General features: G+C 33.8%; 2 protein-coding genes across 4 annotated transcripts in view; both read right to left on the reverse strand.

The window, feature by feature from the left end:
- Positions 1-32: 32 nt before the first annotated feature.
- The window catches only part of LOC108744727 (leucine-rich repeat and fibronectin type-III domain-containing protein 5-like), a 120,346-nt gene continuing 95,457 nt past the window's right edge, over positions 33-24,921 (reverse strand). Inside the window, exons 1-5 of one of the 3 annotated variants that reach the window (XM_025974248.1) lie at positions 23,998-24,292; positions 16,653-16,780; positions 3,374-5,212; positions 2,271-2,633; positions 33-1,584 (exon numbers count right to left, since the gene is read on the reverse strand). In XM_025974248.1, coding sequence (XP_025830033.1) covers positions 1,339-1,584; positions 2,271-2,633; positions 3,374-5,209 — 2,445 coding nt within the window. In that variant the 5' untranslated portion in view covers positions 5,210-5,212; positions 16,653-16,780; positions 23,998-24,292 and the 3' untranslated portion in view covers positions 33-1,338. Of the gene's footprint in view, positions 1,585-2,270; positions 2,634-3,373; positions 5,213-16,652; positions 16,781-23,997; positions 24,293-24,921 lie in introns of those variants that run through there. The other 2 variants (XM_025974247.1, XM_025974249.1) reach the window with 2 other exon arrangements.
- LOC108744749 (uncharacterized protein YMR317W) lies at positions 6,408-12,150 on the reverse strand. Its single transcript, XM_025974262.1, has 5 exons — positions 12,081-12,150; positions 11,172-11,998; positions 10,069-10,431; positions 9,154-9,382; positions 6,408-7,254 (listed from the first exon to the last, which is right to left on the reverse strand). Exons 1-5 carry the CDS (start codon positions 12,148-12,150, stop codon positions 6,971-6,973), a joined length of 1,773 nt encoding a protein of 590 aa, XP_025830047.1. The 3' UTR covers positions 6,408-6,970.

Below are 24,921 nucleotides of genomic sequence, written 5' to 3' on the forward strand. Positions count from 1 at the left end.
GCTGTTCTTTTCTACTTTGCGCTGGTCAAACTGAAGGTCACATTGCTACAGAAAGTAAACGAAGTATAATTGATCTGCTTTACAACAGAAAAGTACAAGATTGTAGGGTTTATAATTTTTTTCAGCCCATGTAGTACGTTGATATGAACAAGCATAGCCAAAATTTTGAATATTTCCAAATTAATAAAAAAACCCTTAGCCATTATTATTCATTGCATGTTATCAACCTTTAGATATATTTAATTCAGCTGTTTATTTATTAAACATTTTTAATCAGCGGTGTAGCTAGACCGACGTTGGCGAAATTTGCTTTTCGGGGTCCTTTTTATGTCTTGGTTAGGAAAATTACTAAACTAAACGAGTCTGGAAATCCTATATATCTTTCGAAATCCCATAACGTTGCTAGACGACTCTAGACTTGTACGAGTTTTTTTAGGATGGTTATTTTTTAAGGCCCCCCTAAGGCACGAGATCGTTGGCAGTTTGGCTACGTCGTCGAGGGCTAACTACGCCTTTATTTTTAACTATTTAATCATTCAGCCTAACCTTTTCTGCTAACAACATTTCTGACCCTGTTATATAATTATAATCTAAATAAAATTCTGTGTAGATTCCGTCTATTGCTTGCTTCTTATGGTTTTTTAAATGCATGAAAATATTAAAGAAGTAAAAGACAATTTCAAATGTAGTTTTAGTCAAAAGTGTATTGAAAACTGTTATTATCGTTTGTGTACTAAAGAAAAACAAAATTAAAAAATCTGAATATTTCAAAAATTTGTAGTCATGAATACAAATGGGAAAAAAGTAATTAAACATAGATGTATTATGTATTTGATAGGATCATTGAACTACTGGAATACTATTATGTACATTTACATACATTCGTTCCCTTCTCTGTTGTAATTTGTTTTATTCCCATGTTATTGTAACATTTCCTCGTACATCGTTTTTTATCTGCATTAGTTTTTGAATTAATATTTTATAGATTTTTGTTCAATTTTTTGCAGTTCAGTTCTATTCCGTGTAGCGTAGAATATAAACCCTTTTAAGCTTGTAAAATGTATGGATGAGTGGTTCAAAAGAACGATTTAGATTAATTAGAATATTAAATGTTTGAAGATATAACACGGTCGAAACGTTGAAACTAAATCATAAATAAAGACGTGGAAGTCCTAAAGTCCAAGTATATTGCTAGAATAATGAATGTTTAGATATTAGATTTTTAAAAAAAAATTAATAGCATCATATTTGACAATAAAAAAGCATTTAGTATTTCTTAGATACTTTCCGGAATATTTTCGGAATAGCATAAATAGTTTCACTTGGAATAAACCAAAACTACGACAAATTGGTACCTGGCCTAGTTGTAAGAAGGGTGTTGGGAAATCCATTTGTAGCCATAAATCTGCCAGAATTGTTTGAAAAACTGTGTTGTGACTGACCATCTGCTATCGATCGCGGTTTATGACCTTTCGAACTAAAATGCGATCTTGTATCGTCTTGGAGTGATGATGATTGTTCTAATCCATGCAGCCTTTGTTGGTGTATAGGTGGTGAACTGTAATTCGAAACCTGGTCCCAATCCTTTAAATAGTAGATAGCTTCGTTAGGTCTTTGTCAAACACTATGAAATACTGCAGTTAGCAGTAATATACTTATATAGATGGTGAGTTAGTGGCTTTTATTTGTTAGTAGATCATTATATAGATATGTGTACACTGTGTTTGATCAGTATTCCGAAATATTTGCAGGGTAAAATCTGGAGGCAGTGTAGGGTGTATCTAGTGTAGGGGTACAAACAGTACCTCAGTGAAGGAATTGTCAATGATTGAGAACAGTTGCCAGTTTGGCAGCCGCGTTATTCTATCGCTCTTCATTATCGCAAGCGTTAAGTGACGAAACATTAATACGTACTCGTGACCTTCACAACAGTTGGTACACAGACGTGTATGTGTGAAAAGTAGTAGTATCCTGAACTCGGTAGTTACTATTCGATTGATAAAGTTACTGCTATCATCACAAAATACAAAAATAAGTTGACTGTGCAAATATGAAACAAAAAACAATGTATGTATATCACTGAGTGGTGCGAGATTACTCATTCTATTTCTTTTTAATGTTCCTTTTTCTCCCTTAATTTTTTTGTAGTACCTACTGATCAAACAGCATTTGTTTACAAAATCATTTTCAGTGTTAATTACGAATTGTAGTCGTAGCAACAATAATGCTCTGCAATTTGAGTGTACATAATATAAATCGTTTTAACATACTTTTGGACTGTTAAATGCACTTAATGTTGCTAAAGATGATAAAGGACCTCCGGGGCTTGCGGTTGGTCCTAATCCTCCACAACAGTTCACAGGAAGTCCAGCAATAGGCAAACCATTTTTTAAGGCTATCTTCTGTTGATGCATCTCTTGTATTCTTTTAGATCGTTGTCGCGAAGCCGCTACAAAAATTATTACTGCAATCACGATTGTTCCGCAAATTGCTGCGCTTGCGGCAATAGTGATTTTATCCATGTTGGATGATGTTGATAGTACGGTTCTAACTTCTCGGCACTGTGAGTATGGAACTGTTTCGGGAGCAACGTTCGTGTCCTCTAACGAAACAACGCACACGATTATACATTCCTGAAAGAAATAGTGCTTATTAAAGCGCGATGGAAAAATTATTACAATTTTGATACTAGGCGTAGCATGATAAAAAATAATTAGTAAGTTCCGTACACTTAACTTTCTAAGACACCTTGCATTTCAATTCAGGTGCCTTGTATTTTTGTCAGTTTTTAAAATATTTTTCGCAATATAGAACCATGCTGATTATTGTTTACCAACAAGCTACTTTGAATATTAATTTGAAAGTTCATTCCTAATTGTTTTTCCACTGTAAGTTTTCTCAAGTTTATGAAATTTTTTTGTTGTTGTCACACCCTCGGCGGGAATCGAACCCGGGACCATTGGCTTTACGCATCAATGTTCTGACCACTAAGTTACGTGGGGCGACAACAGTAACAACGATGAACTGTACTTATGAGGTTACACATCCGTCGAATTAATACTAATGTGTAGTATATAATACAATACTAATGTATATGCATCAAATACTATTGAAATTCGTAGTGGTTACGTTACATATTAATTTGAAAACTCATTTTCAATTTTTTCACCTCAAATTAATGAAAAAAAAGCTATTTTGAAGTGAATAATGCGTAAGTCATTCGTTTTATTTGCTATTAATTTCATTTGGTAATTAATTTTTTATTTTAGTAGTTTTGTTATTAAACTTAACAATTTACCATGTCCCAAACTACATAAATGTTAAAAAGTCTCACCTCCATAAATATTAATCAATTTAAGCATATTAAACTCACCTGTGATGGAACATTTTTAATCTTGAACTCTCGCTCACTGGCTTCTAACGGAGGCCCCTGTTTAAAACTTTTATCCCCAAAGAGTCTGTATACGACTCTAAAGCCTAAAATATTTTGTGTGTCGGAACTCCATTGAATTATGACGGAACTGTCCTGTCGGTAAGCGTTTTTCACTTTAACTTCCGTATCCGAAACGGCACCTTTTCTTGAAGGAGGTCCCATTAACAGCGAGTGTCGATTTTGATTGTTACCGCCCTGTCTCCATGCTGGAACCGTGCTCTTCGAAGTTGAAGTGCGAACAGAAGTTTTGACGCTAGTTATCGTTGTTGTATTTGAAACTTTAGCTGTTGTTGGGAGAGGAGAAGCGGTAGAAGCAGTCGTTGTCGAGGAACTGGGCAGAGAACTGAGGGCTTCTAATGTTGTACTTGACGCAATTGGCGTACTGGGTTTCGCCTTTGTGGTCGTTGGATCTGGTTTCTTCGTTGTAGTTGTTGTTGTTGTAGTTGTAGTGGTACTAGTACTAGTAGTACTTGTTATATTTGTAGGAGTTAAAGTAGAAGACGGTCCAAAAGGATCTGCAAGTGATATTTCGTCTTCGTTAACAGGCATTGCTTCCCCTACTGCTCCATTTTCGGAACAGCCAAGCTCTTCCACTTTAATATTGTAAAATCCACGATCTCTAAACTTCAGTGGACTTCCACAGAATTGAGGATTCCGTTCTCTACTCGTGACTTGCAGGTCTTTATGTTGTATCCAGTCAATGATCCAAGCAAGCCTGCAGTCGCAGTGTAAAAATCGACCTCCCAAACTTAGGCCTCTAAGACTTCCATTTAGATGAACGAAAGCTTCTTCGGGTATCGTTGGTAGCAAATTTCCATCCAGAGCTAAAAGTGTAAGCGATGGATTTCCTTTGAATGCATCTATCGGTAACTCAGTTAAAAGATTGAATCCTATATCTAGAACTCTCAATTCGATAAGTGTTTTTACAGCATCTGTGGGAAAATTTTCAAGGAGATTATTCAGGAGACTCAAAGAACTCAGAGTCGATCTAATTCCAAAGAATGCGTTTTCTTGCAATGTGTGAATTAAATTTCTTTCTAAATTTAAAGCGGTCAATGAATTTAATCCTTCAAAAGCATGTATTCCTGCTGCGCCTGGTAGTTCTTTTAAACCATTTTGTGACAAATCTAGAAAAGCTAAGGTAGTAAGTCCACGAATTGCTTCAGGAATTTCCTTCTGCAAAGTTCCTTTGAGATTTAGATTTTTTAAAGAACCCTCTAATCCCCTGAAGGATTCAGGGTGCAAAGTGACGTTGTTGTCAGAGAGTTTTAGAGTCGCTAGTTTGTTGAGAGTTTCGAAAGCTCCTGCCGGTAGTTCCGTTATCCTGTTGTGTGACAAATCTAGTAGGACTAATGATCGAAGTTTTCGTAAACTATCAACTGGAACTTGAGTAAGATCATTATCTTGTAAGTTCAAGTTTTTTAAATAGTTTTCTTGACCTTTGAAGGCATCACTAGACACTTTGGCTATTTTACAACGTGATAATTGTATATTGTGCACTTTTATATTCGCGAAAATTGAATCTTTGAGAACATTAACGGTAGAATTGTTCACGTAAAGTATATCGATCGCGTTATCCTTTGCGTAACGGTGTATTGCCGATAAGAGTTTAGACCATTCAACCATGTCGCACTGCACTGACAGTTCGTGAGCTAGGTTGTATGAACAGAGACATGATGATTGGAGTTCTGGAACTTCCCGTTGCCATGGACATTGGGCTAACGATGAGGGAAGTGCTATTGTCACCAGGACGCCTATGAAAATTCGTTGAAGCATGGCCTGTAAGAGTAAATTGAACTAAAAACTGTGTAAAAGTACTACAAAAAAATCTTTATAGCTTTTGAAGATGACAAAACAGAATTTTATCATGATATTTGTAGCATAAAAAATTAAATAATCATTGCAAAAACTGTATATCTGAAAAAAAAAATNCGATTAATTTCATTTTAGGTCTAAACGACCTTATGATTAGGCAAAATTTTGAAACATATGCATTCACTAAAAAATCTAACTAAGAAATTATCTTTCACGGTTTTTGCAATCAATCTACTACTAAAAAGGTTATAGGCGGAAGAATAAAATGATAATTCGGTGTTTTTTTTGTTGTTTTATAACAATTGAAGCACTACCTTTTTTAATATTCGGATTAAAAGTTGTTTGGAATAATTCTTATTTTAGCAGCAAATCTTAACGCTGCAGCCGAAATTAAATTTTAATTGAATTTTCAGTTTGTCGAATTTCTAATAAGTCGTTATGTTCGAAAGTTTTCAGTTTTTTACAATTTTTGTGGTATTTTATAAAACGTGCTGTTAAGACAGCAGGCAAAATTGGTCTGTGTTCTGTCGAAACTGTCTGCGACGCGCTGATGAGATCCAACAAGATCGATATCGCGATCCGCGTCTGGCAGTTATTTTATTCGATTATGGTAACGTGCCTATCACGTAGTGGTGAGCTACACCGGAATTTCGTTTCAGCAAGTAGATACCCATTTATTTAAATGGACCTTGTTGAGAATACGTAATCCTTAAATGTAGCATTGTACTACAGATGGCGTTTGCCGCGCCATTTGTGGTATTTTATAAAACCTCTTGTTTGGTGCAGATATTGGTCATTTGACAAAGTAAGCTTATAAATTATTTCGTAAGTTTATTGCTTGAGCCGCCAGAGTTTAGGAAGTTTTTTCTATGATTATGCTTATATCCAATAAGGAAGGATTTTCTTATTTTTATTTAAATAATGGTCTTAAAAGTATTAATCAAACTAATAAATGGTTTGGATGTTAGAAGAAGTTAGATGAAGTAAGGTAAACTACGTTCATTAATTTAAATTTTTTCTTTTTTTTTTAAATTTATTATTTATGGTATTTCCTATTGAGTGTAATATCTTGTGCAGCAAGTTGTTATGTAAAATGGTAAAACGAATATTGTTTTAGAAAGGTAATAATATTAAACTATTTTTTAATTTGTATTTATTACAACAATTATTTACAAAAATATGTGCGAAAGAATTAATTGCTAAGGTATGTATAAAAATATTAAATAACCGTATGTTCCTGCAAATTGTCTTACATTTATTTGGTAATTATCTTTTATGCCAGTTAACTTATAATATCTTAAAGTCAGTATTTGTCAACAAACAAAACCAGATTAGCAAGGAAACATTTTTTTATTGATTTATCTCGTCATAAAATGATTTTTAAGGAAACTGTACAGTATAAAGCAAACTAGAACGTTTATGGAAATTGCATATGGTATTTAATTTATTGATAAATTATCAATTTACTTCGATTTGTTACTCCTCTGACTTTATTTTATTAATATTTGATTAGAAGTGATCAACCAAAACAGGTGATGATAATGTATGGATTGAGCAAAGACAGACACGACAGACACACACACGTACATTCACACTATTTTTAGTTACTTATTGTTTAGTTATTATTGATGTGAGTACTATTTATTTATTTAAATACGTATTCTGGTTTATTCTTATTATTATTATTTTGTACAAATGTACGTATGTACTTATTCAGCTTATTCAAAGTGGAACGAGGCCACCTCTTGTTGTTGGATTTCTTGCCATATAGATGTCCATATCGTGGTCCGTCCAGTTATCAGTGTTATCACAGTAATTACTTAAGGTGTGTGTCGAGCCTGCTGTGCTATATCTACTGCCTGGTCTGTAGTTGTCTCGAGATCTCGAGCGCGGTCTTTGTCGTCGCGAAGACGCTACTGAATGCGTGGGTGCGTGTGATAGGCCGTGAGACGCCTTCGACATCCGGTCTGAATGCATGGCTAATGATTGCCTAGATTGGCATAAGTCTGTAATTAATTGGCATTGAATTATTTAAAAAATTGGCAATTTAAGTCTAAGTTCGTCAGAGGTATAGTTTATTATACAGATTGATAATAATTCATAACCTATTTCAAATAAGGTGTGCATTGTTTTTGACTACCAAACATGCTTTTATAAGAAATTTCGGTATACTTCATTTACATTCTCTAGCGATATGCCCCTTCCAATGTCTTGGATGCGCGCTGGCAAAATCGTAGGTAGGGAGAAAAAAGCTCTCGACTCTTGTTCATTAAACATACTTTTTCATACAGTACCTGCCGAAAGTTTTGTTCAATCATGAATAGTAGTGCGAGTCGAAAACAAGCGTTAAAGTCTTTAATATGTTTTCATATATAAATAAACATCTCGTTGATATTTTCAGTAGTAATTGGTACCAATAACAGCACATTTGAGCAATTCAATTGTAGTGGATAAAATTGTCAATTTTTCCGTGCAGTACTGTACGGATTATTCGCTCCTCACCGGTTAAGAGTTTGGTCGAGAGTTGTCTCCTTCCTTTTCTGGCCTAGCGCTGTTCTTTTCTACTTTGCGCCGGTCAAACTGAAGGTCACATTGCTACAGAAAGTAAACGAAGTATAATTGATCTGCTTTACAACAGAAAAGTACAAGATTGTAGGGTTTATAATTTTTTTCAGCCCATGTAGTACGTTGATATGAACAAGCATAGCCAAAATTTTGAATATTTCCAAATTAATAAAAAAACCCTTAGCCATTATTATTCATTGCATGTTATCAACCTTTAGATATATTTAATTCAGCTGTTTATTTATTAAACATTTTTAATCAGCGGTGTAGCTAGACCGACGTTGGCGAAATTTGCTTTTCGGGGTCCTTTTTATGTCTTGGTTAGGAAAATTACTAAACTAAACGAGTCTGGAAATCCTATATATCTTTCGAAATCCCATAACGTTGCTAGACGACTCTAGACTTGTACGAGTTTTTTTAGGATGGTTATTTTTTAAGGCCCCCCTAAGGCACGAGATCGTTGGCAGTTTGGCTACGTCGTCGAGGGCTAACTACGCCTTTATTTTTAACTATTTAATCATTCAGCCTAACCTTTTCTGCTAACAACATTTCTGACCCTGTTATATAATTATAATCTAAATAAAATTCTGTGTAGATTCCGTCTATTGCTTGCTTCTTATGGTTTTTTAAATGCATGAAAATATTAAAGAAGTAAAAGACAATTTCAAATGTAGTTTTAGTCAAAAGTGTATTGAAAACTGTTATTATCGTTTGTGTACTAAAGAAAAACAAAATTAAAAAATCTGAATATTTCAAAAATTTGTAGTCATGAATACAAATGGGAAAAAAGTAATTAAACATAGATGTATTATGTATTTGATAGGATCATTGAACTACTGGAATACTATTATGTACATTTACATACATTCGTTCCCTTCTCTGTTGTAATTTGTTTTATTCCCATGTTATTGTAACATTTCCTCGTACATCGTTTTTTATCTGCATTAGTTTTTGAATTAATATTTTATAGATTTTTGTTCAATTTTTTGCAGTTCAGTTCTATTCCGTGTAGCGTAGAATATAAACCCTTTTAAGCTTGTAAAATGTATGGATGAGTGGTTCAAAAGAACGATTTAGATTAATTAGAATATTAAATGTTTGAAGATATAACACGGTCGAAACGTTGAAACTAAATCATAAATAAAGACGTGGAAGTCCTAAAGTCCAAGTATATTGCTAGAATAATGAATGTTTAGATATTAGATTTTTAAAAAAAAATTAATAGCATCATATTTGACAATAAAAAAGCATTTAGTATTTCTTAGATACTTTCCGGAATATTTTCGGAATAGCATAAATAGTTTCACTTGGAATAAACCAAAACTACGACAAATTGGTACCTGGCCTAGTTGTAAGAAGGGTGTTGGGAAATCCATTTGTAGCCATAAATCTGCCAGAATTGTTTGAAAAACTGTGTTGTGACTGACCATCTGCTATCGATCGCGGTTTATGACCTTTCGAACTAAAATGCGATCTTGTATCGTCTTGGAGTGATGATGATTGTTCTAATCCATGCAGCCTTTGTTGGTGTATAGGTGGTGAACTGTAATTCGAAACCTGATCCCAATCCTTTAAATAGTAGATAGCTTCGTTAGGTCTTTGTCAAACACTATGAAATACTGCAGTTAGCAGTAATATACTTATATAGATGGTGAGTTAGTGGCTTTTATTTGTTAGTAGATCATTATATAGATATGTGTACACTGTGTTTGATCAGTATTCCGAAATATTTGCAGGGTAAAATCTGGAGGCAGTGTAGGGTGTATCTAGTGTAGGGGTACAAACAGTACCTCAGTGAAGGAATTGTCAATGATTGAGAACAGTTGCCAGTTTGGCAGCCGCGTTATTCTATCGCTCTTCATTATCGCAAGCGTTAAGTGACGAAACATTAATACGTACTCGTGACCTTCACAACAGTTGGTACACAGACGTGTATGTGTGAAAAGTAGTAGTATCCTGAACTCGGTAGTTACTATTCGATTGATAAAGTTACTGCTATCATCACAAAATACAAAAATAAGTTGACTGTGCAAATATGAAACAAAAAACAATGTATGTATATCACTGAGTGGTGCGAGATTACTCATTCTATTTCTTTTTAATGTTCCTTTTTCTCCCTTAATTTTTTTGTAGTACCTACTGATCAAACAGCATTTGTTTACAAAATCATTTTCAGTGTTAATTACGAATTGTAGTCGTAGCAACAATAATGCTCTGCAATTTGAGTGTACATAATATAAATCGTTTTAACATACTTTTGGACTGTTAAATGCACTTAATGTTGCTAAAGATGATAAAGGACCTCCGGGGCTTGCGGTTGGTCCTAATCCTCCACAACAGTTCACAGGAAGTCCAGCAATAGGCAAACCATTTTTTAAGGCTATCTTCTGTTGATGCATCTCTTGTATTCTTTTAGATCGTTGTCGCGAAGCCGCTACAAAAATTATTACTGCAATCACGATTGTTCCGCAAATTGCTGCGCTTGCGGCAATAGTGATTTTATCCATGTTGGATGATGTTGATAGTACGGTTCTAACTTCTCGGCACTGTGAGTATGGAACTGTTTCGGGAGCAACGTTCGTGTCCTCTAACGAAACAACGCACACGATTATACATTCCTGAAAGAAATAGTGCTTATTAAAGCGCGATGGAAAAATTATTACAATTTTGATACTAGGCGTAGCATGATAAAAAATAATTAGTAAGTTCCGTACACTTAACTTTCTAAGACACCTTGCATTTCAATTCAGGTGCCTTGTATTTTTGTCAGTTTTTAAAATATTTTTCGCAATATAGAACCATGCTGATTATTGTTTACCAACAAGCTACTTTGAATATTAATTTGAAAGTTCATTCCTAATTGTTTTTCCACTGTAAGTTTTCTCAAGTTTATGAAATTTTTTTGTTGTTGTCACACCCTCGGCGGGAATCGAACCCGGGACCATTGGCTTTACGCATCAATGTTCTGACCACTGAGTTACGTGGGGCGACAACAGTAACAACGATGAACTGTACTTATGAGGTTACACATCCGTCGAATTAATACTAATGTGTAGTATATAATACAATACTAATGTATATGCATCAAATACTATTGAAATTCGTAGTGGTTACGTTACATATTAATTTGAAAACTCATTTTCAATTTTTTCACCTCAAATTAATGAAAAAAAAGCTATTTTGAAGTGAATAATGCGTAAGTCATTCGTTTTATTTGCTATTAATTTCATTTGGTAATTAATTTTTTATTTTAGTAGTTTTGTTATTAAACTTAACAATTTACCATGTCCCAAACTACATAAATGTTAAAAAGTCTCACCTCCATAAATATTAATCAATTTAAGCATATTAAACTCACCTGTGATGGAACATTTTTAATCTTGAACTCTCGCTCACTGGCTTCTAACGGAGGCCCCTGTTTAAAACTTTTATCCCCAAAGAGTCTGTATACGACTCTAAAGCCTAAAATATTTTGTGTGTCGGAACTCCATTGAATTATGACGGAACTGTCCTGTCGGTAAGCGTTTTTCACTTTAACTTCCGTATCCGAAACGGCACCTTTTCTTGAAGGAGGTCCCATTAACAGCGAGTGTCGATTTTGATTGTTACCGCCCTGTCTCCATGCTGGAACCGTGCTCTTCGAAGTTGAAGTGCGAACAGAAGTTTTGACGCTAGTTATCGTTGTTGTATTTGAAACTTTAGCTGTTGTTGGGAGAGGAGAAGCGGTAGAAGCAGTCGTTGTCGAGGAACTGGGCAGAGAACTGAGGGCTTCTAATGTTGTACTTGACGCAATTGGCGTACTGGGTTTCGCCTTTGTGGTCGTTGGATCTGGTTTCTTCGTTGTAGTTGTTGTTGTTGTAGTTGTAGTGGTACTAGTACTAGTAGTACTTGTTATATTTGTAGGAGTTAAAGTAGAAGACGGTCCAAAAGGATCTGCAAGTGATATTTCGTCTTCGTTAACAGGCATTGCTTCCCCTACTGCTCCATTTTCGGAACAGCCAAGCTCTTCCACTTTAATATTGTAAAATCCACGATCTCTAAACTTTAGTGGACTTCCACAGAATTGAGGATTCCGTTCTCTACTCGTAACTTGTAGGTCTTNGTTGTCTCTTGTTATTAATGCTAACAAGGGGGTGTGGGACTGCACAATGAAATTTCCAACAGTCACTGCATATAAATTGTAGTCTAATAATTACATTCAGCTTGCGTAGCCGGAATTCAGAGAGCCCGACATTCGATATCTCTTTGTGCTAAAGACAATAATTACGACAGACACGGGGGAGTGGCGGTAACGGGCACACTTCATCATAAAACGGCTTAATATCGCACATCATCATTTTGACATCACATCGTTCAAAATATGTTGTACTCTGTATTGATCGTGAAAAGATCGATTCAAAAAAATTATAAAAGGTTTGTTTGAATACAAAACGTACATTGATAATAAGCTTCTTTATATACATCAGGGGAAAACCGTTCTTAAGTCAGTGACGTAATATACGTAATATGTATGACAGGCTTCCATTGTGTGAGACCCTGGCGTAGAGGTGGGGAACCTTCTTGTCATAACAGGTCACAAAAGTAGATGTACCTAAAAATGTTACTTTTGTAAAATTGTAGTTATTGAGATGACTTAAACTTCAGATTATGAAAGATGGTCAGAGCTGAAGAAACTGAAGGATGTCGCATGTGGTCCCGGGGCCACACGTCCTTGCCCTAGGGTCCAGGCCAATAGTCGGTAGACCATTATTCGCGAGCCGTCTGTAGCATTTTGTTAGATTGCTGGAACTCAGCTGCTAGTGGGGTGGGGTGGGGGGAATAGTGGAAGGTGGAGTGCTCAAGGAGCATGCTGCAAGTACCATATATTCGAAGGACTAGAAGTACAAAGGGCGTTATGGAAGTCAATAAAGAAAAGAGAGATGGCAGAACACGAAGAAAATCTGGATTAGATTATTGTTCGCAAAGCTAAGGATGTAGAATGTTCTAGTTTATGAGAAATGCGAGGATTGATTCAACCAATCTTTGGACCGATGACCTTATGATCACGATGATGATAATGATGATGATGATGATGATGCTGCTGCTGTGTTTTCTTCCGGGCTTTTTGGCCGTGGACCGTGGAATCTTACTTTTCCAAACGTTTCGCCGTTCTTTACTGACGGCATCTTTAGTGGTGACTGGGCAGGTGCTGAGTCGTAACTAATCAGTCCAATCATCAAAAATGCCGTCAGCAAAGAACGGCGAAACGTTTTGGAAAAGTAAGATTCCACGGACCACGGCCCAAAAGCCCGGAAGAAAACACAGCATCGATAGACGCCGGCCGTGAAAGCCTAAGAACTACAGATGATGATGATACAAATCGATACGCTTTGACGATTTGATTCTTCTATTTTCAAAGTTTGCTAACTCCTCACTTAGGCTATATCCGTGCAGTAGATTAATTGTTAATTCTTTTTAAAGTGAAACTTTTATTACATCGCCTCAAATTTTTTCGTCCATCTAACGCATGTCGCATTACAGCCGGCCGCGGAGTAAGGGTAAAACTGAAAGGCGCTTGGCAGAGCAGCCAATATGGCGGCGCCCATGGCTCACATGAGCTAACCGTGTACCATTTACATTCTCACTCATTCGTGGAAGTGCATGACAATTACATTTATAGACTGTGAAACTCAAAGCGAAGATGAAATTATTGATCGAATAACTGAAGTTCAAAATGATTCAATGATTTAAGTAAATATTGTTTTCAGTTTTTAACATGCGTCTATCATCTGAATGATTGTATTTATTATGTATGCAGATTGAAATTAAAATTTATAGTTGGATTTCTTATCTACTATTGATTTCCCTTTATCATTGCCATTTTTCAATCATTAAGAGAAGATTAGGAGCACGATTTTAATTTTAATACCCTAGGTCAAACAATTTTCCGAAAATTTACTGTTAGATGCCTACAATCCGAAAAGGTTTATTTGCATCGTGGTTTCATAAAACCACGCAATTTTTTTATAATAAAAAAGAAAAATGTTTTACCATCATCACGAATCGTGTATTCGATAGGAAATTTGTTAATTTAAGAGAAAAAAGTTGGCTTACCAATGACTTTAGCCGAAAGGGCATGGCATACCTACTTAAAGGGTGTGAATGAGGGTGAATTTTCACCATTATCACATATTTTTTTTATTGTACGTGTTTTAATGTAATTAATAAAAATATCTTGGTATGCATGTCCAAAAACTGCCGGAAGTATCTGGCATACCAATTACATTTCGTGGGCTTCCTTTACATCAATTATAAAAATCAACAAGCTGAATAATTTTATTTTGGAGCAAATACTTTTACTACTATTGCTTATTAATAGTTGTTATAATCTTTTATATTATATCGATATCAGCTTCTTTTATACTGCACTATTAGAGGCGAGTTTTAAATTCTACATTTCTCTCAATTCTTTAAATAGTGAGAGATGTTTGGTTCAAGTTCAACTTCTACACCAGTTTTTCTTTCTCTATTCCCTACATATTTAACGTGTAAATACATCTGCAATTTAATAGGCAAAGTATCCTAAGGTTAGGTTGTCCAAGAGCATTTATCTAGGTTGGGGCTATTCTGTCCCTCCAGTCTGTTGTTCCGTTATTTCGTATATTTTATTTCGAATATTAGCATTTTAAAAATATTCCTTGTTCAAGCGAAATTTTGCGTTTAATAACTGAATAAACTTTTTTCGTGTTTTATGAATATAAAACTGTGTAGTATTTTTTTATTCTGATATAAATATGTGTACTAATTTAACAAGAAATATCAAAATACTTCAAGGTGAACATAAACTCAGTGAATACGACCGAATTAAAATTACTAATTCAATTTAAAGCAAAGTAAGGAACTTGCTAGATTGCTTTCTCTTGGAGAACATGCAGGTAGGTACTAGACATAACGGAATTATTTTCATTGTCAAGACTACTAATTGTTGCAACATCCGCTCTGAATGAGCCGCGGTTCCTTTACGTGCTTCTAATGATAATTTATTCCGTTGTTTTTTAAATGAAAAACTATTTAGTGATTAATAAAAATTTACTTTCTAACTGTTCATTAAATGGACGTACAGCGTAAAGACTGCTTTGAGAAATTATCGATAACTTACTGCATTGTTACTTGCTTCACATTTCAAGTTTTAAGACTTTAAGAGCAAAAAAAAGATTAATGTAACAATCATCTTGACCATGAAATATATTTGCGTACTTATTTTCAATAAAAAAATGGTTAGTTGCAGCCGAAATTTTGCTCATACCTAAAGAACGTTTGTTATTTGGAGATTATATATTTTACGTCAACAAGCGGTAAAATATGCAAGTTTGTTACATTATTTTTAATAAACTGATGTTTCTGTAAAATCTTACAGTTCATTTTTTAATATTGTTTATAAAGTTCACTGACATAGGTATAGGAATTGGAACCTCTGTGAGAAAACGCTACTCAGTTATTATAAAATATTACTGTTTACTAAAAAAATATGAAAATACATATTAACAATTAATTTAAAGAATTAAATGCTCATCACGTAACTGCTTTACGTTCCCGTTGCGTAAATAAGCTTCTTATTTAGATGTCTATGGTAATGTTCTCTTCAAATATGAAATACTACAATTCAATTCAATTTATTACCAGAAATTTACAAGTAGGTACACCCTATAAAGGTGTTTAAAAACCTGTGCATAGATCCGGTATAAAAAAAACCTTAATCTTAACAAAATATAAAATTCAAGTAAAAAATAAAGGAAAAGATATGGAAAGGGATATTTAAAGCAGTAAAATGACAAAGACAAGTAAATACAACAGAAAATTAGTGAATATTGTTTCCTTAATCACAAAAATTAGGTATTCTTAGCAGTTTAATCTTATTCATTTTTTTAGTTTAGTTTTAATACTTTTACTGTAATTTAGTGTTTTTAACTTTTTGGGTAATGAATTGTAATTCCATATTGCCACGTATAAGCTATTTTTTTCCGACTTCAAATTTTATTTTTGGTAAAGATATGCTTTTGTTCCTGGTGGTACTCTCCGATTGATTATATTTTTTTCTTAAAAATTCGTAAAGATAGTTTATCGTCTTTACAATGTATTGTTGCTCGACATTTAGTGGTGTAAGTGTGATTTCTTTTATCTATAATTTTTAAGATTTTACTTTGTAACTGTTGTAATCTAGTTAAATGTACTTTATATGCAATACCCCAAGTTATAATGCCGTAGCTCATATAACTGTTAAAAAGCGAGTAATAAATCAATTAGCAATACATATTATTACTCGAGTAATTCAATTCTAACTGGTCCAATTTTGGGCAGTGTTTAAAATTATTTAAAATCAGAAATATCCCGCAAATAACATGTGGTGTCCAATTTATGCCTTGATCTCTAATTTTTACATTGATGTGTGCAGAATATAGTTCTTTTACATATTTTCATTATACATACACAACATCGGCTTTTATATAAGAGGTAACAATCATTCATTTTGTAAAAAATCTCAATGATGATGTGTGGTTAAAGCTTTTACGGTTGAAGATCAAGGTAACGAAGAAGTATTTTCTATTCTTACTCTGTACGGAGCTACAATGATATTAAAAAGTTAATTGTGACAAACGTTTACAATGTTCTAAAAAATCTAGAAAATCTTCATTGATAAAAGACTGCCTCTTAGATACATATACATATTTCTGTTTTGATTAGGTTAGATTACGATAGAAAAAGATAACGGTCACTGAGTTACTAGGTTGGGTTAGGTTAGGTCTGTTTCACTCCATTGCCATTTACTAACCCATGAGGATATTCAAGTTTTTTGTATTACCTGTTTTTCTTCAGTGGGTTCGTTCCATCATTAACGATTCTGGAGGTATATCAGGTTTATTGTTGGAATATTTAAAAATACATTTTAATCCATTTTCCAAATACTTTCAGAATGAATGTTGGGAAATTCTGAAAAAAGAAAATATTTTAAAATAAGATATTTGCATTTTCTTGGTTTCAATTGAATGTAAGTGCAATTCTGATAAAGTTTAGAATAATTTTACTGTTTAATTGCTCTTATTTGCTAGTTTTAATAAAAATGGTTGTCCGATTAATTTTCATCAATTATCTCAAATTTAATTTTCAATAAAAAAAATTAAAAGGTGTCCCATATCTCTATCTTCTCGTCTGTAGTTACACGATATTCTGCTTTGTTGTATTTTTGTATTTTCAAAGCTACTGTTCACGATGCCTAATCTTATTAATAATTAAAAACTCACGAATATTGGCAAAAAACATAAAAATTTTAAAAATAAAATTTTATTTTCTTCAAGTATCTTTCAAGGTGCTTTATTTTAAATAAAATTCACCTATATATCTCGCAATGAGAGCGATTAATCCAAAAATAACCTCTACAAATGTTGGATTCGGAGGGGGATATTGGATAGTGACATACAATTTGATCTTGGATCTTCGTCTTCAGGGCCATTGAAAGTCAAATGATTTTTTTTTAAATATATACCCCTATTTTTGATTCCGGATTCGGAAAGAGCTCAAAATTTTACGCTCAGATAGGTACTTCCGTCACTTCTTTTGAATGATTTTCCATGTTCATTTCAGAGATAAATTGAACAATTAGGAAATAATAAATTTTAATATAAAATAACTTGATTTAAAGTTGTTGAAAGGACGACCCACTGAAACTTGTTGCTTCTGGATTATTTAATATTATTTAGTGTTTTGTCGTTGAAATAATCTCTGAAGGTCAATCAAAAGAAGAGCTTGAAGTATCTATCTATGTGAACGTACATTTTGTCTTCTTTCCGAAATTGGAGTGAAAACCAGGGGTTTCCATTAAAGAAACAACCATTTGACCTTCAAATGATTTTTAAGATAAATGTCAAGGTCAAGGTCACGTTGTAAGTCACTATCCGATGCCCCTCTCCGAACCCAAAACCTCGTGTGGAGTTTATTTTTGGATTGGTTGCTCCCATGACGAGATATTCAGGTAGATTATTAATACAATCAAACCATTAAAAACACCCTCAACATTTTCTAGGTTACAACGTATAATTTTATTTAACTATTATACTTAGGTGCATTTTATCTAAACGTTTAGTCGGCCAATTTCGAAACAAGTTATAGTTTCAGATATGTTTAGGCCTAAACGGAATAGAAAGTAGAGATTTATTCGAAAAGTCTGTTGCATGCATATTTTTTATAATACAGGGTGTAATAGAAAAAAAGGCCGGACTTGTAGGAGGTAATAGAGTATTATAATAAAACATGAAAATTAAGTAAATGTTTGTATGTCCGAATTGTTCACCGTTTTCGAGAAAAAAACTACAGGTAATTTCAATTTCGGCACTGGTTCATAAATGCCCTCCGCAACGTTTCACTCAATCGGCTGGTAATAACTATCATCAGTGTAGTATTTGTTTTGTATATTTTGCTCTTGTACTGTTAGATTAGATTAAGTACGTTTCAGGGTGTTTATGTTATAGCCAACTTTAAGTAGCTGTTTATTCTTTGAATGTTTAAACCTTTTGAAGTTCAATAAACTGATTCAGCAATACAACATAAGTATATTATTATTAGTGTAGGTCAGTCACTGTATAACAGTTGTTACAACAATGCGATATGAAGACACGATACGTAAATTCGATTTCAACTTTGTTTGTCCCAAAACGGTACACTCACGATCAATGTGGAAATTTTTAAAGGAATAGTTGCTGCATCCTTACCATTTGCAACGAGTGTAAGTCTTGCTTGCAACTGATTTTCAGCCACGAGTTTATTTACGTCGGTGGTTTCGAAAGAAGAGTACTGCATAGCCCAATTTCTTACCTACAGACAATTTTGAATAGTAAGGTGGGTGCACAGTTTTTATCGTACTACGCTATTCAATATTAGACACCTATGTTGTCAATTCACTCACAGGACCGGCTTCGGATTGGAAATTATTGTGATTTTCTTAAAAAAAATTGTCGTTAACTGAACTCATAGTATGATTGTTTATTGCATCTAGTTTACCCACTCCAGAAGTTATTTCTATTACACCCTGTATATTGCATACATGTAGGTAATATTAGTATTGTACTGCTGCACTACGTACCTAATTAATTAATGGTAGATAACTCTTACCGTCGTTAAAACTTATTGTAGTTCTCAGTGGTTAAGTGCTAAAAGTCGGATGCATCAGTTTTATTTTCTTGTCAGTTGAAGGTTAAAAGAAGTAATTATTTAGTAGTAGTATCGTGCTAATTTGCCATATTTAAATAATGCTGTAAGTAAATATATATACCTATATATACATGTATATGTACGGGTACAGGTTAAAAGTGCTTTTTAAATGTCAGTAGGTAAAATGTATAATTCAGTTTTTCCTATTTAGTACACCATCGTCGTGGTTTTTACTATAAATATATATGCTTATAAAGTGTAGCAACTTGATTACGAATTTATAAGGAAGTTGTGACCTTTTTGTACTAGTACATTCACGATGCAAGCCTTTATTTAAGTTGCTACAATTAGCATGATCAGTGGCCGTAAACGAAAGACTAGAAACTTGAAATTATCTTTTTTTTTATTATTACTTATTAGTGTAAGAAAATGACAGAAAGTGTAAAATCTAAAGAAATTAAATAAAACAGGGGTTTCCTAAACACAGCCGTGATTACGTATTACATTGATATGCCTTTTGTAGCGTTTTGTAGAATTGACATAATACTATTAGAGAAATGCGAGCAGTGTGGTTCAACTCAGGGTTATAGTCGAGGGTAGGTACACCATGACAAACTGAGCCTGCTCGGGGGATTGCCTAGCCGCCGACCTGAGTTTGCTAACGATTTAGTTTCCACCTGTAATTTCTGAGTTGTACAGTAGCTCTAATAAATAATAAATGCAACGATAACGATATATTCCATGCGACTAAAAGAAGAAATGTTGTATAAGTGTATTCACTTGTAATAAATTCCTAAAAATCTCATATGGATTTTGTATTCTGTTCGTGCAAGAAGGATCAAGAAAAAACACCAAGTAATACTTTGTTTGAGTAACGAAAAAGCTACAATTTCGGCTACACTGTTCTCTAGTTTGTGGTTTGTATTTTTATTCTTTTTTTGCTAGTAACGAGTACATCTTTTCGGCAACATGATTATGCCTATCAGTCTACAGTTGGTTAGCTAATAAGAACGAGGAACCCCCTGTAATATAGTCAATAATTTCAGATGTGAGATATGTTACATGCTTGGCATGTGTCTGATGTTATTTTTAGATCTTTGATTACAGATTTTTCGTAGTTTTGGCTTTTTATTGTTTTATCTTGAATCGCTGTTATGAATCCTTTAGTTTATTTAATCATATGTTCTACGTTTCTTTGTCTATATGCTTTTTCTATTGATTTAGGCATTTTTAGTGAAGTCTTTTTGATTTCCATTTTTCAATTTTGGATTTTAATTTTTTTAATTTTTGTTGCTGATTTTGTATGTTGCTGGATTAAAGTCGGTATGTGGTGTATTAAAGGTTGAAATGGGACTTGAATTGAATTGAATTGTGTTCTGTGTACTGGGGTGTCAGAATTTCATACCCGAAAATTGATAGCAAATTAGTAACCTGTCTGAATGTATCAGGTGTATATATATATATATCTTCCTCGTACCTGTCTCTATTGTAAACATTTCCTCTGTGTAGAGTATGTGTGGTGCATTCTGTATTTGTGATATATAGTTCTAGTAAGGTAGTAAGTGTCTAAGTCTCTACTAAATCTGTGCCTGATACAGGAATTATTCCAAAGGAATAATTATATTGTACGTACATATATGTGTTGTTACCTTTAATCTTATAACAGCGTTTTCAGTATTCTGGATAGCCTACTGTTTAAGTATTTGTCCGCTTTTGCTTGTATGGCTTATCCTTTGACTTTGATTATATCCCAGATAATTGTATTTTATGCTCTAGTATGGTAGTTGATTCTTATGTTTTTATTTGACAATATTGACTATTTCATATTTATTAAGTCCAAATGTCATTTTTATACACATCTGTACCAAATATTTCTACAATTTTATGGCAACTAATTAAAAAATATAAAAGGAGATTATGGTGGAGTAAATAAATTAAGAGGTTTTGCCTGCCCCTAAAACTGCAACATTTTGAAAAAACGTGGAAACGTTTTTTGTCTAGTTACATTGTGACCATTTTCAATGCAAGACAGTCTTGCTACAGACAGAAGGCCACATTAATTTTGTCTTTCGTCATTTCTAAGTTTTTATATTTAATTCAGAATTGAAATCTAATCCAATTTTTAGTTGAACAGCTTTATGGAGTTTGTCGCTACTCAATGAAGTATTTAATAGAACAAGTACGAGTTCCTTCCAATTCCAGTTAGTCTATTGTAAAATTGTTTCCAAGTTGATATTCTTACATGTATTTGAAATAATTTTATTTATTTGGAATTATTTCATCAAAATATGTAAATACCTATTAAAAGTAAATGCAACAGATAATAATCAACGAAATGATAACAAATAGAAAAAAGTAAAGAGTAATATTAACGAGAAACCGTTTTAATGTTCATCATTGGGTAATATCCCAAAACCTTGATAAAATGTTTCTTTAGATTTTTGCTTCAGTTCAGATATTTCTCAGAATATTAAAAATAATGTTTTATTAGAATAATTTTGTTTTTTTTGCAAAGAATTTTAAAATCGGAGTAATAAAGTTGGCGCTTTCTACTATATATGTTATATTATTAGATATGACCTGTCAAGTAATTTGGATCCTAAAGAAAAGGCTCTTATATGTATATACACTATGTCTGATCAGTATTCCAGAATATTTGAAGGTAATAACTAGTACCCCAGTTAACGAGTCATCAATAATTGAGAACAGTTACCGCGTTATTCTTTTAGGCTTTCGACGAAACACACATACCTATTCTTGACCTTCGCAAACAGCTGATACGTAGACAAGTCAATTGTACGATTGGCAAAGTATTACGACAAAATACAAAAATAAGTTGAATGTGGAATACAGCAAAAATCAATGTATTCACATGCAGAATATGCGGACATAGTGATTATATAAGGACGGTGCAATGGGAATGCACCGGCAGTATCATGCAAATACGCGTCATTGTCATCATTGCCCCGGGGCTTTCGGTAAGGTCACTACCATCATGTTTATGTATATCACTGAGTTGTGCGAGATGGATCATTCTACTTCTTTTTCATTAATTTTTCCGTACTATCTAATAAATTAACTGGATATTAGTCGTATCAGACAGTATCAAGTAATCAATTTTTCTGTTAAATGAGAACGATATCTAATTTAAAACAGTTGTTACTCATAATTGAATATAGGAAGGCCCCTCTTTTTCATTGGACACTCTGGGCAAGTGTCCAGGGCCCCACGATCAACGGAGGCCCCCTATATAGTTCCTGCCAGATCCATCCGCCAACCAAAAGCCGATAATTATTTTAAATGAGAACGATATCTAATTTAAAACAGTTGTTACTCTTTATTGGCTGTAGGCAGGGCCCTCTTTTTCTTTGCGCACTCTGGGCAAGTGTCCAGGTCCCCACGGTCAACGGAGGCCTCCTGTATAGTTCCTGCCAGATCCATCCGCCAACCGAAAGTCTTGCATAATCGCTTTTGCATGTTATAAACGCCAGCATACCTAAATGTAGGTGATTCTTCAATTATTTATATATTCTCAAATTTTATTACTTCTAATTGCTCTCCAAAGAGAAAAATACAGAATATGACTACAAGGACTTGTATTAAAGATTAAGACTTAGAAGTTCGCGCCAGACATGTTTTGATGACTCTGCACCGATAGTCCAACTCTGTTGGGAAGAGATATTAAAGTAAAAATAAATGATATCCCAAGCGTGCATCTAAAACAGCGATTGAGTTTGTACAAGGACAGTTATTGTAGACATTGGTTTTCGCTTGAAAACTCCAAATCCCGAGACAAAGTTGCAAAGAATTTGCTGCTATGAAGATGTTAACTAGAAAGAGTTAGAAATAGAATGTCTGTATTTGGCAAACTAATAGTATTCCAGAAGTTTTGATAAAAAATCGAGTTGGAGACACATTTTCAAATGTAGAAATTCCATTGAGAATTTTTTTAAACAAGATGGTAATTAACTGTTGTGGCGAACGCTTCTTCTTTAAACGAAAAAGAATAAAAAATAAGTTAAGACGAACAATGCTTTAAGAAAGATTGATCAGTCCATCGAATGGGATATGCTCGAAGACAAAGAGTTTGAACAACTGGTTGACGATTTTGCATATCTGAAAACTAGAAGGGTGCCTTTTCAAAAATCACAATTTTAAGTACCAACCTGAGAAGATATTAGAGTTACTTTTTCCAGTCATATTACAATTATCAATTCATTTATGTGAATGTAAAGAAACAAATAACAAACCAAAATAATTCTCGGTCAATGCTGTAGGAGTCCCGGTAGGCTTATGCGCCTAGGGCCTCCAATAGGTTAAAGACGGCCCTGAATATAGGTTAAAAAAGTATCCTTAATTACTGTACCCACTAACAATATGTGTACTTAATGTTAGTGTACAAAATAGTTAGAGAGACCTACATAAAAAATGAACAGTAAATAATTGACTTATTAGTCTGATAGCTGGCAGCAAAACCATTTGTTCAGTCGGGATCAGGGTTAAATTTTGGTGTAAAACAACATTCATATATCTACCTATGCAATGAGAGTATACTATCAAATAGGCAAGGCGAATTAAGGCGCTTGCTTGTTATGTCAAATTACACTTTTTAATGTTAAGTCTCGGCAAGTCTCATTTTTTAGCGTTCTTTTGTGGCAATTGCTTGACTTAAAACAAATGAGCGATACGTAGGAAATTTGATAATCAATTTTATTTTTATTATTTACTTGAACAGTTCGGAATTACTTCTTTGCAAAAATGTCTATTGTTTATTGTTATATTTAAACTTTTACTCGTTGCTACCACCTCTTAGAATTCATAGTTGAACTATAAGGATCTATGTTTTATTTATTCCCTAATTTTAAGACAATAATCTAAAGGGTATACAAAATCAGTCGACGAGGTTTTTGCTCCTCGACTATTAATCTTGGAAGAGGTGTCAAAAGTGTGTGGTACGTAAAACTTAATGCCAATAAATCACATGATGCACTTCTATTACCTACTTTATTATCAGCAATTTTTATCTTGAACGCACTGGCAACTACACACTCTACTTAGTTTCTTCAAATTCTACAGTCTGTTTAACTTTTATAACTGTATTTACCATTTGCAGAATAATGGTCAGTATTATTTTTCGTTCGTTCTTTCACACGCACAAATATTCAGACGGATGAAAAGCGACATTCGTCTATAACATGCGATTTTAGTTTAAACAACCGTTTCTCGAACTTCACGAAGCACAAGCACAGTTAATCCTACGGCTATCTCGCATCAATACAAAATCCATGTGCGGTCTGTCTAACACCTTCGAATTCTAACGTGTGTATATAACTATAAGTTTGTTATAAGGAACATTACACAATATCTTTTACGTCATCTTGTGGATTGAAAAATGTTGGAGTGGAGAGGACCTAGGCAGACTCCCGTTGCGGAAGAAGTAAAGGCCGCGTGTTGTTAAGACCACCTGACACCGTCTTGCATGTATGGGAGTGTCGTCTTATAAAATACAAGCATTCCAATTTACATAAAACCATATGCTTGAATTACCCAAGTCCTCGTTTGGATTTTTCAGTTTTCCTTGTTTAATAAATGAAATGGATTGGGAGTACGCGACAGATTTTAATAAACGTTTCAGGTAAATGTCTAGATGATGGCTCCCACCCCCGAAAGAGAAGGTCTCCCCCACCACTGTACCATAAAAAGTTCATGGCGGTCTCACCCCCATAAAAAGTTATGCGGTTTAAATGGGGCTGGGGGTAGGAGGGATCTAAAGAGGGTAGGGGGGATCGAAAGAAGGTGGTCACCTGAGTAAAACCCCATAACAAATTTGCGGCTGTCTCACCCCCATAAAAAGTTATGGGGGTTGAAAGTTGATTATTTAGACAATTTTCATACACTATAATTCAAATAAAATTCAATAAAAAAAT

The sequence above is a fragment of the Agrilus planipennis genome, unplaced genomic scaffold, assembly GCF_000699045.2.
Source record: "Agrilus planipennis isolate EAB-ADULT unplaced genomic scaffold, Apla_2.0 scaffold46, whole genome shotgun sequence".
Taxonomy (NCBI): Eukaryota; Metazoa; Arthropoda; class Insecta; order Coleoptera; family Buprestidae; genus Agrilus; species Agrilus planipennis.